Genomic DNA, 13,987 nt, shown 5'->3' with positions numbered 1-13,987 from the left:
AGTCGCAGGCCGGCTGTATGAAGCTCTCTAAATGAGGACCATGTGCTCTTCACTCGTCCCCTCTTGGCCTAACGGCACTGGTTTGCGTGCAGTGATGTGGTGGCTCTCAACGCGTAAACTCCATACGGTCCCATACATCCTATACGTCCTGCACCCCCCTTCCCCACCCCCACCCCACCCCCCTCGGACTTCCTTCCTACACCGCGATGGATGCGATGCGATTGCCTCAGTCAGGAGCAAACCGGCGTAGTGTGAACAGGTATTTACTGCTTGATCGTGCTGCTTCTGACAATTTCTTTAACCAACTTACTCACTGGTTTCTCAAGGGTAAGAGAAGAACTTCCCTACAATAGAAACTCTTTGAATTTTTCCCGGGGTTTTCTTCTTCTTTTTTTTTCTGCGGTTGATTACGCAAGACGCAACCAACCAGCAGCAATTGTTAATTGTTTTGTTTTCACAAGCTAATGTTTATTTGGGTTGAAACTTTTTATATATTTTATTTCTCCATATTTGTTATAGATGTGTAAGGGTTTTATGACGTTTTTATCCAAGTGTCGAGATGGCGTCGGTAAACGACAGTAAACATTCAGGTGATGACCCAACCACGGAGTGCAATCGACTCTTCATAAAAAGTGGTAAGTTTGTGTTTGGTTACCTCAGCTGTCACCTACCTGAAGCAGAAGATTTTGAACAAATTGATGTCAGCTATTATATGCGTAGTTTTTTTTAGCTACTGCTACTATTCTGCTTATGCTTTCTTTAGTTTTGTTGGAAGCTGTCAACAAAACTACATATAGCGGTATCTAATACTAACTTTATGTTAATTTAGCATGTTTTATTTGATAATACATCAATATGTGACCGACAGTTTCAGTTTTGCTCCTTCAGGGACTTATTCAGATCTTATTGCTATGTTATATAATTATTGACAGATGCAAAGCTCGATTTTACTTCACTGTCATTGATGTTTTTCCAATTACAGGCAAAGGCTTGCAGTTGCGAGCTCTTCTCTCAGATGCTGGATTATATTCATATGCTGCCATATGTGCACTCTCTCTACATGAATTGTACAATTATGAATGGGACCAGGCATTCAACCAAAGTTGCATCAATAATTTGCTGCAGCATTTACAACTCCCAAAACAGGTATGCTTGTCAAGAAAGATTGAATTAAGTACGTTGTCTTGTTTTGTCTTCTATTTTCATCCCATTATTTTTGTTGACATTTTTAAGGTGAAAGGTGTCATGATCAGTCTTATTGAAGGCCAAGGTAACCAGTCAACTGATGCTTATGTGGAACTACTGTTGGGCGAGACAAACTTGAAAGGCAAGAGCCTTTTAGTTGTTGAGGACATGGTGTTGTTAGCTGTTAAAGGAGGTAAAATTTTTCACTGGCAAGCAACAGAATGCTGTGAATTTTTCAGAAATAAGTTGATAAATGGCTCTGTATGTTCAGGAAATTACGATGCCCGAATGAGAGTTCTTATTCGTCATATGGCTTCTCTACTGCGCGTTCCCTTGGAGTTATTAGAGTTATATGAGGAATCTGTTGTTGAATTTTTGACTGAAGAGCACAAAGAGCCATCTGAGTAAGAAATATCCAATTCAAACGTCACCAGTTTTGGCCAAAGATCATTTTTGATTAAATCTTCTTGTATTTTTGTTTTTAGGGAGGAACAGCAAGAGCTAAATAAGCGCAATCGAGGGCGTAAGATCAAGCGATATGCCTTGATTGGTCTGGCAACTTTGGGAGGGGGAGCAGTATTAGGTCTGACAGGTGGTCTCGCTGCACCTTTAATTGGTGCAGGAATGGGAACTATTTTAGGGGGAGCAGGAGCAGCTGGAGCAGCAGCAGCATTAGGCTCGACAGCTGGCATTGCTATTATTGGTTCATTGTTTGGAGTTGCAGGAGCTGGTCTTACAGGTAAAAGTTTTAATAGTATTGATTTTGGTGTTTTTAGTGTTTTGTTTCTGTGGAGATGCACTTTTTGGAAAATGTTGTATTACAGGTTTTAAAATGAAAAAAAGAGTTGGTGAAATTGAGGAATTTGCATTTGGACCACTCACTTTGAAACCACAATCATCCATTGTGTCAAACAACAATAATCGTGCATTTATTACTCAACAGCTCCATATCAGTATTGTTATATCTGGCTGGCTATCAGATGATGCGTAAGTCAACGTTTTGTAAATTTTTGTGTCAGTTATCATTTTATTTCTTTAATTTACACTATTTGTTTTCTTATTTAAGGGATGACAATTTTATTCGGCCATGGCGATCATTACTCTGTTCAAGAGAACAGTACTACTTACGCTATGAGTCACAATATCTGCTTGAACTAGGAAAAGCAATGGAGTACATTCTCAGCTTTGCTGTGTCAATGGCTGCTCAGGAAGCCTTGAAATACACTATTCTGTCTGGTATGTTCTTGATGCATTATGGTTTTATCTACATGTTATGGTTGGAGCTAGGTAGATGGGTAAACGAAAGATTAGCTGGCCAAACATTGGATTTGTCCAGGCAATTTTGGTAAGCCTTGGTATAATCCTAGGTACAGCAAATTATACTGCCGGTTGTTTCTTGGTTGAGCATGTGCAGGAAGTTGAGTGTTGCTGACACATTAATGAAACCTCAAAGGGCAACAGAATGGAGAGAGTGAAAGCTGTTTATCTTTCTTGTGGTTCTTTCATAGATTAGTTCCAGTTTCTTTGTTTTTTTAGTGGGAGTGGAGAAGCAGTATATTTCATTTGTTCCAGATGATGTGCTGGAGTGGCATTTGCTCTTGTTTTTTTTTTTGTCAAATGCAGCAGCAAATGCCACTATCCAACAAATCTTGTGGAATAAGACAATGTGTTGCTCTTCATCAGAAACCTAAGAAAGAATAGTTTTTTCAAAGAATCTGTGTAAGTGTCTGCACGTAATATTACTAAAGTGACCTGGTCAATCCTAGGTTCACCCTGTTAATCCTAGGTTTAGCCACCCCCATATCTCCAACCATAACATATGCAAAATACTAGTTATTATTTTTTTTATTCATGTTTTTTCTAAAGGATTGTTAAATGCAATTATGTGGCCTGCTTCTTTGATTACTTTGGCCTCTGTGATTGATAATCCATGGGGTGTGTGCTGTCGACGCTCTGCGGAGGTCGGGAAACAGTTGGCCGAAGTTCTGATGGCAAGGGAACAAGGGCAGAGGCCAGTGACACTGATTGGATTCAGTTTGGGGGCTAGAGTCATCTATTACTGTTTGCGAGAAATGGCTAGTCGTCCAGGAAAATGTGAGGGCATTGTGCAAGATGCTGTTTTAATTGGAGCTCCTGTAACTGGTAGCTCAAAAGAATGGTCTCGATTTGGCCGTGTTGTGTCTGGACGTATTGTAAATGGTTACTGCAGGTTAGCATACTCCTTCCTATTTTCTACCTATCATGGCTGTGAACAACTCTAAATCGTTCTACATAATTTTACAGGGGGGATTGGTTACTTAAATTTTTGTACCGCACATTTTCAATGGCAAGTGGAGTTGCAGGTCTACAACCGATAAATTTAAAGGACAGGCGTATGTTCAATTATGACCTAAGTGACCTGGTATCTGGTATGTTACATTTTTCCTATCTATATCTGCTCAACTAGAATTTTATATTTGAAATTCCACAGAGTAAATTTTGAATACTTTTACCAAAGTAATGTGATTCCTGTATTAATCTAGGGCACAGTGAGTACCCAGAAAAGATGCGCGAAATTCTAGAATTAATTGGAATACGCACCAGATCGCTTGATTCCATGGCTACTGGAGATATGGCCATGAAAAAGTCAAACTCTGATTTGCCTGTCCGTTCAAAGGTATTAGCATTGCGGTACTAATGGATACACATACAACCGTTTTCTCAATATTAAGTCTATTATGAAACTATTATTTTGAACAGGTTTCTCTTTTGACTTTGCGACGCTGCAAGTCTGACAATGCAGTTCATCAGTGTGGTCTTGATGAGGAGAAATGGAAAGAAACTCTTGCAGCTGCTAGTTTGGAGACTTTGGCCATTTCATCACCAACAATGTCTACTTCACCATCTGAACTAATGACGCCTTAGCTTTGTAGTGCTGTTGCTTCGTAAAACGCATCTTTTTCTATGGAGATCTTCATACTTTATTAATTTATGCTTTTACAAATTATGATTTTCTTTTATAATCTTATTTCACATCCGAATTCTAATTGGTGTGCATTTTTCTATCTTCAGTAATGTGTTCAATTCTACTATCTGTGAAGATTGAGGTTTTAGTGTCTGTGATTGATGTTGACTGAAGCACTAATGTGAGCTGTGCACTATATTTATTCCAAAACCTGTTTCATAAGATCAAAATTTTATCATAATTTATTTGATGGTTCTCGAGATATGCTTAGATGTGGTTTTATGATCAGAATCCCGTAGAGTGTATATTTCAACATTTTAAGTTGATGACTTTATTGATAACACATCACATGTCAATTTCAATACATATCAAAATCCAAACTTGTCAGAGTAAATATATTAATTAGAGGATAAAACGTCTATTATAAAATTATTTTGGTGAGTTTCATTTAATGTTAAATTTGTTTTTAAAAAATACCTTGAAAGATACATATCAAGCTATCATCAGTTACTGAGATTTAGACATATTTTTATAAGTTGTTTTGTTACATAATGCAGAAATATTATATTAATGTTATATGAACATGGAAGGAGACCAAATGATGGGCATTCATTTTGCATGATAATCATATCCAATGTAATCCCTGTGTAATCTTCAGATGAAATTTAACGCCTGAGGTGCAAGAAGCAAAAAGATTATGCTTGCATGTCTGAGATGGAGAAGTAATACATTCATAAGTAACCCCCTTTTCCCCAATGGGATTGTGACCCCTATGGCTTTGTGTTGAACTTGATTGAATTCTTCTTTGTTTTGAATTGGTGTATTAATCTATCTCATATGTATTGAATGGAGACAATCAGTCATATAATTTTTACCGAATCTGTATTAATTTGAGTATATTTTAAATGGTCATATTCACGTTAAACATCAAGTTGTTATTTTTTCCCTCTTTGTTGTAGATTTATTCCAATTGTAAAGTCAATTTACTTCACAGTTATCTGTATTAAAGTAAATTGATTGATTGAGAATTTGTTCAGCCTGCAAGTGTTTGAAAAAAATCTATATTTGTTTTCTGCGTTGCGGACATACCGTCACAATTTTGTGACATTCTAGTTGTTTTTTTGTTAGGTTTGTGTAGTCTCTATTCGAAATTTGCAATTAGTAGTATAGTTACTAGGTTGGTTTTCTCCAGCGTGGTGCAAATTAGACTGTTTTGTCTAGTCATTAAATTAAGTCAACTTTTGATGAATACATCATATCTCTAAATGCATTTGTTTCTCCATTTCCTGAAGAATCTTGTGATTAAGCCAGAGTTTTGGATCTTGTGTTGTACTTTTGGGTTTTTGCAAGTTTTTAACATGGAAATGAAGTAGTGTTTTTTGATTTGTTGTGTACAATAATACAAAAGTGAAATCCTATTAGTGTAATAGCATCATTAGCATAATCCTGGCTTGATAGATTTTGGTAAGTTTGGGTGCTCTGATTACTTCTGTTTTTTTAATCCGCTTTTTTACTGAAGCAGTTTTTGCTCACATCAAAAAATATGACTTTGATTCAACAGTTTGTTTTATGAAAGTAAACTAAAGTTTCCTTCATTTAATTGAGATCAGTGCACGCAAGAAAATACTGCTCTTGACTATTGAGGATAAGTAAAGATTTTGCACATTGTTTGTTCTGTACTTAGCAACAGCTTAATTCTGAGGAGTCTTACCTTATTTGTCTAAAAACAGATTTAAAGTGGGGCTTTCTTTTTGTTTCCTTCTTCCTACTAGCCTGAACTGATGCCATATCTGTTTCCCATGTTCTTGTGTACATTTTGCTCTTCCAATTGCCTGCTAAATTTCAGAATTGCAGCAGTGCAGAACTGATGACAATTTTATCAGTATTTTAGCAGACTCATGTCTATTTTTTAGAGATGCATGTATTATGCTGTTTTTTTGTTATTTATCAAACAGTTTCCGAGAATCAGTTTTTTTGAATGATCTTTCAAGACATGTTTTTTTGGAAAATGACACCAGGTACATTTTATTTGTTGTGTAAATGGATTTAATTCTATAACTTTCACGGTAAGCGAAAATCTTTGACAATTGAACAATTATTGTTTCAGGTATTAAGTGTTTTTCCCTATGACGTCTGTATGTTTTCTTAAATATTGTTTAACAAAAGTGATGTAAAAATTGTTGGTGGAGTGTGTTCTTAAAACTTTTAGAGCTACAAATTAAGAGTAAGGCAAATATGCCCAGGGCTAAGTCAAAGCAATTTTGTCTATGATGCAGGTATCTTAATCCATCATGGATAGACTCCTTATGGGCCAATATTTATTAGGACAGTGCCTTAGTTATTGGTTACAAAGCTCAAGCCTTCTCCTTGATCCCTTTCTGTCTACCATTCTGTAGAGAAAACAATTCGGTGAAGTAGTGTTCATGGACGCCTTCAAATCTGATTGGTGCATACCCTACAAAGAATTTTGTAATTTTATTGGAGTTTTCAACCTCTGAATTTCTGCTCAAACATTATGACATCAGTATTTAAGATAATCATGTCACCTGTATACTTCTGAACTCATAAATTCTCATTCACCTATCAAGTGAACCTCATCAAAATGACTGAAACGCACATTGCTAACTTTGCAGGGGAAATACTTTTCACTTGAAGTTTGACCATAATAAATTGCAAATTAAAAATCAAATTTTGAATGCATAGCACTTTAAGTGCTTACGGACAAAATTGGTGTTATTTTCAATGCAATCCATCAATTAAATTATGTTTGCCTTCCAGTGAAATTTTTGCAACATTGCAATGTCTAACTGCTTAGACCGTTTTAACATGACTTCTGTTCATTCATTGTTACTTTGGTTTTAGAATTTATTTAATTTACACTTCATCAAATATAGTTTACCTTTGAAAATGATTTATTGTCATTTATATGACATCTATCAGTCAATCACTTGATATGTAGTATGTAAAGTAATAGTATTCTGTGCATATTCTACTGCAAACTCCAAGACCAAAATCCGTCTTTAAAACCATTAATCCTGAAACATACATATCATTGGTCAATTAAGGGTAGGTGTTCTAAAAAGTTGTATGATGCTTTCTAGGTCAAAATGTGTTGACTTATTTTTATAGTTGTGTTTGAAATAGGATAATTTGTTGTAGATTGTGGTAGTTTTCAATTGTAGCTCTGTGATATGATAAATGCCTGTTATTTGCTAGTGCTCTGTGATTTCATAGCCATGAAATAGTCTAAGTATATATGAGGTTTAAGATTAGAGGTAGAGGACCATTGCAGCTGATCGTTATTTGAAGATGTGTTGAAGTAAACTTTGAGATTTGAGTCTTGTGAAGCAGATGTCATCTTTTCACCATCAACCCTCAGCTTTAGATGAGTGTTAGTAACTGTTGCGTAGTCACAAATCCCCCTTCACATGTTGGCACCATGTAAAGTTGTGATAAAGAAAAAAAACAGAATGTTCTAAGTTGGTCTCAGGTGTGATTTTCACAAATTTCAATGACTTTAAATCGGTTTAGATTAAGAACCAGCTAGCACCGCATCTTTGCTTAAAATGTAGGCATTAGTGTTTGGGACCAGAAGAGGATCAATTTTGTATGAAAGAAAGTTTGCTAATATATCAAAGTAAACTCCCACACAATTAATGCTTAGGGCCTCATTAAAATTTATGTATTTTGTGATGGTTTAGGAAGAGTGTTGGTCCCACCATCTCATATTGGATCTTACTGGATGAATCAATCCTGTTAGTGCCCAATGCACAGGCAACTGCAAAAGTAGTTTTATTTAATGTCTGCTTATTTGTTGGTAGAAAATAATGGATTGCTTTTGATGTTATATGAAATGGTGAATTAAAAGTAGTATATATCTCACATTTAACTTTATTTCCTCCTGCCCTCAACAAGTTCTGGGTTTTCCCAGGATAACCATACATAAAACCATTCCAACAAGACCAGAGAAAACACAATCACTCATACAACAATGCTCTAAGCTTAGTCAAAGGATTGTACAGTCTTAAGTCTTATATCGTTTCAAGAACTCGAAAGTCTAACGACACCTCAAGTTGTCACAGTAAGTGGCAAGGTATACACACCCATGATTGGGGTTCCGTGATTGCTCAAACAAAAAAAAGAATAAGACTTGCACCACGGCATGCTGAATCCATTATGTTAAAACAGTGAATGGAAAAAAAAATTAAAGCCAAATGAAATGTTCATTTAAGATGCAGATGGAATGATGAGGAAATTCATCTAACGTGATTCCTTGTCACAATCTCGGCTGATGTGACCGCTCTTTCCGCACGAGTAGCAGGCCTTGGAGCCCTCCGGGCAGTCTCTTGCCATGTGCCCACTCTTGTTGCAGTTGTAGCAAGACATGCTTGACCTACCACCACCACCGTATCCACCATCACGGCTCTCAGGGCAGTCACGGGAAATGTGGCCGGTCTTGTTGCAGTTGTAGCAAGATGGCTCAGTTGGGCTCTGGTTGCAGTCACGAGCAATGTGGCCTACACCATTGCAACGGTAGCAGCGGTCCTAAACAATAAAACATAAAATAAATTAGTACTCATAAAACAAAGCAACACAGGAAAATAATTTTTCAAACTATAAAATTTTATACCTGGTCCTCCTTGCATTCACGAGCGAAGTGTCCAAAACGGTTGCACTTGTAGCACTTGTCACGACCTCCCCTGCTACCGCCATAACCACCAGCACCACCTCCACCACCAACTTGGCACTCTCTGGCGAAGTGTCCAGGTTCATTGCACTTGTAGCACACAGAGCCGCTCATGATGGCTCTTGCTCAGATGTTTGGAGCTGAAACAGAATTAACTATTAACGCAATTGAAATAAATATAATTACTCTGTAGAAGCAAACAACCATAGGCTGAATCGGGTTAGCTAACGCCATCCAATAAAACAAATAGGCCTACAATGTGCTACATATAGAGCGCCTGAGAATATCAATTAAATCTCCAGGAATGGATTAGGTGTAGTGTGTAAATACGGGGCGTAATCCTGAGGGGAAGAAGTGCAAGAAATAAGAGCTTTCGTAACTTAAGCGGCCGATTTCAAATATTCACGACGCGTGCGTTGTGCATGATCATGACGCCAATCACCACGAAAGCGAGAAGTGACGTCACAAATACACAAATCGTGCCGGCTTGTTTACTAAACAATGTGGCCAGAAAACAAGCACGCAAAATTCTATTTTAGATAGAAACATGCAGCCCCTCAAAATACTACACAAGGTAAAGACGCTCTAACGGCTATCGGCTAATCGAGTGGGAAGCCATAACCGCGCTTGGGCACAAGCGAAGCCCGCCACGTGGATGCGGCAGAGCGGCGCCCAAAATTCATCGACAGTACGAAACAAACCGTCCCAAAGTAACGCTTTACCAGCCAAACACCTAAAGTAGATATCAAAGATGCGATATCAAACAATAAACCCAAGAACTGAAGAGATTTACCTTAGAAAATTAAGAAGTACTGCACAAGTGCACGGGACCTCTCCTCTCGGCCGGAACAACGCTCCACCAAGGCCGAAAGGTTGGAATGGAAAGAAGCTCTGAGCGGGAGCGGAGGGGGGACTCATCCAACTCCCCGCCGAGCCATACAGCAGATTGACATTGCGTTACGGGGTACGAAAAGAGGGGACCATTAGTGAGGCTACAGAAAAACAGTGAGTATGAGAAATTGTAACTGACTCACCACCGCAAGAAAGGGCAAATTGAAAGAGAGAGGAAAGGAAAGAGAAAACCAACGTTGAGAGACACATTCGGTCTTTTCGGATGGAAAGCAGTTTGAAGAAAAAATCAGGATTTAACTGGCTAACTCTCCGTGACCTCATTACAAATCAAAGTAAACAAGTAAACAAAAAATGAACGGGAGCTGTGAGAGGGAATTCCTACCACTTCGCCTCACACGATATTTCAGGGTTGTGGGGTATGGAGTAAGATTAAATTTCTGAAACTTGCATGACATTTTATTTACTTTACATCAAACCGATTAATGGTTGGGTTCCATAGCACACTGCTAATGCTGTAAGAGATCTACAAATATCAATGTCTAAATAACGGAGACAATAGAGCCTAACACGTTGAGTGCGGCGGGGGTAGGCAATCCCATGTTATTGGGACCCACGGTGTGGGTCACGTAGCACTGAACGTGCTAAGGACCTCTAGTGTTAACAGCCAGATTTACAGTCTGGGAAACGCATGTCCGTCTTGGCAAGATTCTCTGCTATCCATTGGTCCGCCTGGGCCTCCAACTCGGGGGTGAAGTAATTTTTCCAGCCGCCAACCTCGCCTGCGACAATCAAAATATACATGTTTTATTTGACATCTTACAAATAGAGTCGCGCAAATAAAATGAATGATGGGAGGGCGTTCTGGGTGATTCAGAGAAGACGCAGGAGCGGACGGGTTTGCCTACGCAAGGGGCTATATGGCGCCTTACGGGCGGAGCGGGTAGGCAAATCCACGTGCTCGTGCGTCTTCTCTTAATCATCCGGTACCAAGGAAGAAGTGGTTTCCCGCAGTACCTTTACGAATAAATGCCTGCTCGTCCCGCCTCATGATCCCAAGGTCGTATAGGGCCTCCGAATTGACGGCGGGGTTTTTCCTGAAGTTCACGATGTCGAGATGATTGCCTAGTCTTGCCTCTTGTTCGTCGTTCAGCTGCTTTCCGAGAAAATGTGCCACCTTCCTGATGGCTGCAGGAGTATCCTGAGCAGCAAAGCAACAAGCTTACTCACTGCTTGCCGAGACGACTTCCCAAACACAGTCATTCATTCGCAGACCTTTACCTTGCGCATTTCCTCATAAAACATGAAGAGGACCCTTGGATGCGTTCTGCGCTGCCAGCCTTCTTCTAAATGGGACCAGTACGGAGTCCACGCGTCTGTATGGTACGGTTAATATTTCAGGGTTTGTATTGTGCAGCAGGTGGCCCCTTGCAGCGAGGGCCACCGTTTTACTTGGCCACATGGACAAGGACGATAAGGGATGAGACAACAATATGGACACTCACGCAAATCGTTTTGGAAATAGTTCCAGTACGTCTCGAAGTCCCCGGTGTAGCCCTGCGTCAGAATGAGCCTGTTCATGTGGAAGAAGGACACCGCGACGTCCTTCGGGTTCCGGGCTAGGTATATGACCTGTGGGTGCGGAATGAGGTGTTTTGAGTGCTTACGCCACAGAGAATCGTGTGGAATGGGGAAATGGTGGGCGTTCCCTTATTACCCCCCCCCCCCCCCCTTGGCCTTACACCTCACCTTGGCGCCCGAGTTGAGCAGGTTCCTGGGGAGCAGCGTGAAGGGCAGGTGGGTCTTGATGAAGCGCGGGCTGGGGGCGTTGGCGAGCAGGCGGTACCCGGGCGTGGCCATGTCCAGCACGGCCTGCTGGCGCTCCGTGCTGCCGGCGTTGTGCTCCAGGAACTCGCGGGTCGTCGCCTCGTGGAAGAAGCCGCTGAACCTGAACGGCGGCGGGTGGCGAGGCAGGCAGTGAGGAGCGGAGTGTTAAGAACAGCGGGGCAAAGCACTCGTCGCAGCTCCATCAACGCGCAAATCATAAGGGTGATGCTCACTCGAAGAAGGGGAACCTGTCGTTGAGCGGAACGCTCCGGGCCGTGTCGAAGTCCAGGTCGTTGGCGAGCAGCCACACCATCTCCTGAGTCCACGTGGTGCCCGAGCGCGGGTACGTCACGACCCACGTGTCGCTGGGGCGCGCCTTGAAGTTGACGAAGTGCGGCATCTCCGTGGCGAACTTGCTCGGGAAGAAGTAGCCCTTGTCGGATATCCTGACGTAGCCGGTGCGTTCGCCGCTGAAGTCCCGGAGCAGCCGCTGGAGAGGCTCGCCCGTCACCCACTGCATCGGGAGGTCTTCCGCTGCTGCACACACACACGCACAATCACACGAGCGGCACAACACGTTTGGATGGGAACATGTGAAACTTGGACATCGCGTAAACGGGGGTGGCGATGGCTCTCCTCACCTGCTGGTGCAGTTTGGCGCACTGTCTCGACCCGGGGTGCGCAGGGTGCGGGGGCCAGCGCCCCGAGGGGCTCTCCAGTCATGGCGCTCATTCTCCGCAGCCGCACGCACCGGACGACCAACTGAAACCGAGCGAACGTTTGACCCGGTCCAAGAGCAAAGCGACGTATCACGGCAGCAGCCGGCCCTGAACCTCTACCCCGCTCCCGAAAGGAGGAGCGCCCGGGAGTTAGGCAGCCGATACTACGGCCCACCCCGACGGGAGGCGGTGCGGTGCTGTGCGGTGGTGGTCGGTGCGACTGAAAAAGGCGCGCGCGGGTCGCACGGTTGCGCCATCGCATCGGTGGTGCATTGGTGCAGTCTTTCTCAAGGTGCGGTTATAAACGAGTAAATAAGCACACGACATCGTCAAGCGGCGCCACTGGAAAGGTACTCCACTGTAACCGCAGTCACGCCACGGCTGATAGCAGGCCTTGCATGGCTTGGCTTGTCGCGGAGGACACGTGAGAGGGAGAGAACATAGGGAATGTCCCCGACGTGCGATCAAGATCCAGCGTATAGCGGCAGAACACATGGCACGTGCTCCGTGTATAGAGGAGACGTTGGTCGAGGCTGTCCGCATCGACGCACCCCCGCGCCACCGCGTTCAGTGTTCAATGTTCAGAGCAATAAAACATCACAAGGTCTGCACCGCAGCGGTCATTGCCGTCATTACCTTCATCGTAACAAACTAGAACCAGAAATGTCACCCGAAAAAAAAAAGAGCTAGCTGACATCTTAAAGTTACTTGTTTAGTCAAAAGTTGTTTAAGGTATCATCTGCTAAAACGAAGAATAAAGCCACGCCGATATCTTCGCCTAGCCAGGCCCCATAGTCTGGTGGTTTGTAGTGAGTGAGGTTCGCGCCGACCATACGTTTTACAGCTGTAAGACTGTTTCGCGCGGAACCTGCCTATCGCTCTTGACCACGGCTACTACTACATGGGCCATTGAGCCAGATAGGCAACCCGTCCGCCCGCCCGCCAGGCCGGGTCAACCGAAGCAGGGAATTCCACACGAACAGGCGTTTTCGAAGACAACAAAAGTACCTCCCCTCTCCCGGTATAGTTAAGTTTTTAAATCATGAATGCGTTTCAAAGTCGCGCATAATCGCGAGTTCTTTTTTTATTTTGTTTGATCTTTGATCGGAAGTACTTTTTACGGGATCCGATCCCCAGAGTGTTTTACGCAACGTACTTACTGGGATTCTCTCCAGACGTCCAGGCTCGCCCTGTCCTCGCAGTCGACTGCAGGACCTGAGAGGAGAGGGGCGCCGCACTGGCAGGGACCCCGGCGCTGCGGAGCCCGGCTGGAGCGGCTGGAGCCTGCTGCACAGGAGCGTTGCGAAACGTCCTTCTGTCTCCCTCTAACGCATGCCTCTCTGTATGGCAACAACTCCACTCTGAGCAGCAAAAGGCAACCGAGAGTGGACCGTGTGACGTGGCGCTGGAGACCTGTACTGGAACGTCGGTCTACCTCCAGAAGTAAGCCATTCAGGTAGAGTAGTTGATTGGTACAATGGCCCCGTGTCGCTTGCGTTGCAGAGGGTCCTTTGGGAGCGACGCGAACGTCATCGCGACGTGTAACAGTGTCGGTGAAAGTAGGTCCTGACGTACTTCTCGCACGCTAGCACAGGTCGCGCTAGGCAGTGGGGCGGCCTAACGTTGTAGCATCCGTGGGCCGCCCGGCACTGCAAACTCGAGGGGGCAAGCAGCTGTCTGTAGCTTAGATTGCCAACGGTCATGGCGTAAACCTTCTCTTACAAAGTTCAACAAGAGTTTCTTTCCTAGAGGTCAAAAACACCTGCTATATTTTCT

At 42.7% G+C, this 13,987-nt stretch overlaps 3 protein-coding genes across 4 annotated transcripts; 1 reads left to right on the top strand and 2 right to left on the bottom strand.

Annotated features, from left to right (window-relative positions):
* The first annotated feature begins 420 nt into the window (after positions 1-420).
* LOC113205954 (transmembrane and coiled-coil domain-containing protein 4) lies at positions 421-8,011 on the top strand. The gene is made up of 11 exons (XM_026421785.2): positions 421-635; positions 983-1,146; positions 1,234-1,378; positions 1,457-1,589; positions 1,671-1,924; positions 2,010-2,172; positions 2,252-2,421; positions 3,052-3,394; positions 3,469-3,593; positions 3,708-3,841; positions 3,925-8,011. Exons 1-11 carry the CDS (start codon positions 560-562, stop codon positions 4,087-4,089), a joined length of 1,872 nt encoding a protein of 623 aa, XP_026277570.1. The 5' UTR covers positions 421-559; the 3' UTR covers positions 4,090-8,011.
* Positions 8,005-9,768, bottom strand: LOC113205957 (CCHC-type zinc finger nucleic acid binding protein). Its single transcript, XM_026421790.2, has 3 exons — positions 9,610-9,768; positions 8,760-8,956; positions 8,005-8,674 (listed from the first exon to the last, which is right to left on the bottom strand). The coding sequence occupies exons 2-3, from the start codon at positions 8,928-8,930 to the stop codon at positions 8,390-8,392; spliced, it is 456 nt and encodes a 151-aa protein (XP_026277575.1). The 5' UTR covers positions 8,931-8,956; positions 9,610-9,768; the 3' UTR covers positions 8,005-8,389.
* A 334-nt stretch (positions 9,769-10,102) lies between these two features.
* On the bottom strand, positions 10,103-13,839 carry LOC113205956 (sulfotransferase 1C4). 2 transcript variants are annotated; one of them, XM_026421788.2, is made up of 8 exons: positions 13,372-13,839; positions 12,134-12,254; positions 11,726-12,026; positions 11,415-11,613; positions 11,171-11,297; positions 10,947-11,041; positions 10,683-10,866; positions 10,103-10,447 (listed from the first exon to the last, which is right to left on the bottom strand). In XM_026421788.2, the coding sequence occupies exons 2-8, from the start codon at positions 12,222-12,224 to the stop codon at positions 10,326-10,328; spliced, it is 1,119 nt and encodes a 372-aa protein (XP_026277573.1). In that variant the 5' UTR covers positions 12,225-12,254; positions 13,372-13,839; the 3' UTR covers positions 10,103-10,325. The 2 variants fall into 2 exon arrangements, with proteins under 2 accessions (XP_026277573.1, XP_026277572.1); XM_026421787.2 differs by having other exon boundaries at positions 11,726-12,029; positions 13,372-13,837.
* Positions 13,840-13,987: the final 148 nt, after the last annotated feature.

Source organism: Frankliniella occidentalis, unplaced genomic scaffold (genome assembly GCF_000697945.3).
Source record: "Frankliniella occidentalis isolate FOCC.00 unplaced genomic scaffold, Focc_3.1 Scaffold2, whole genome shotgun sequence".
Classification (NCBI taxonomy): Eukaryota; Metazoa; Arthropoda; class Insecta; order Thysanoptera; family Thripidae; genus Frankliniella; species Frankliniella occidentalis.
Note: the sequence above shows the minus strand (reverse complement) of the source record. Positions and strands in the feature narration are given on the sequence as shown.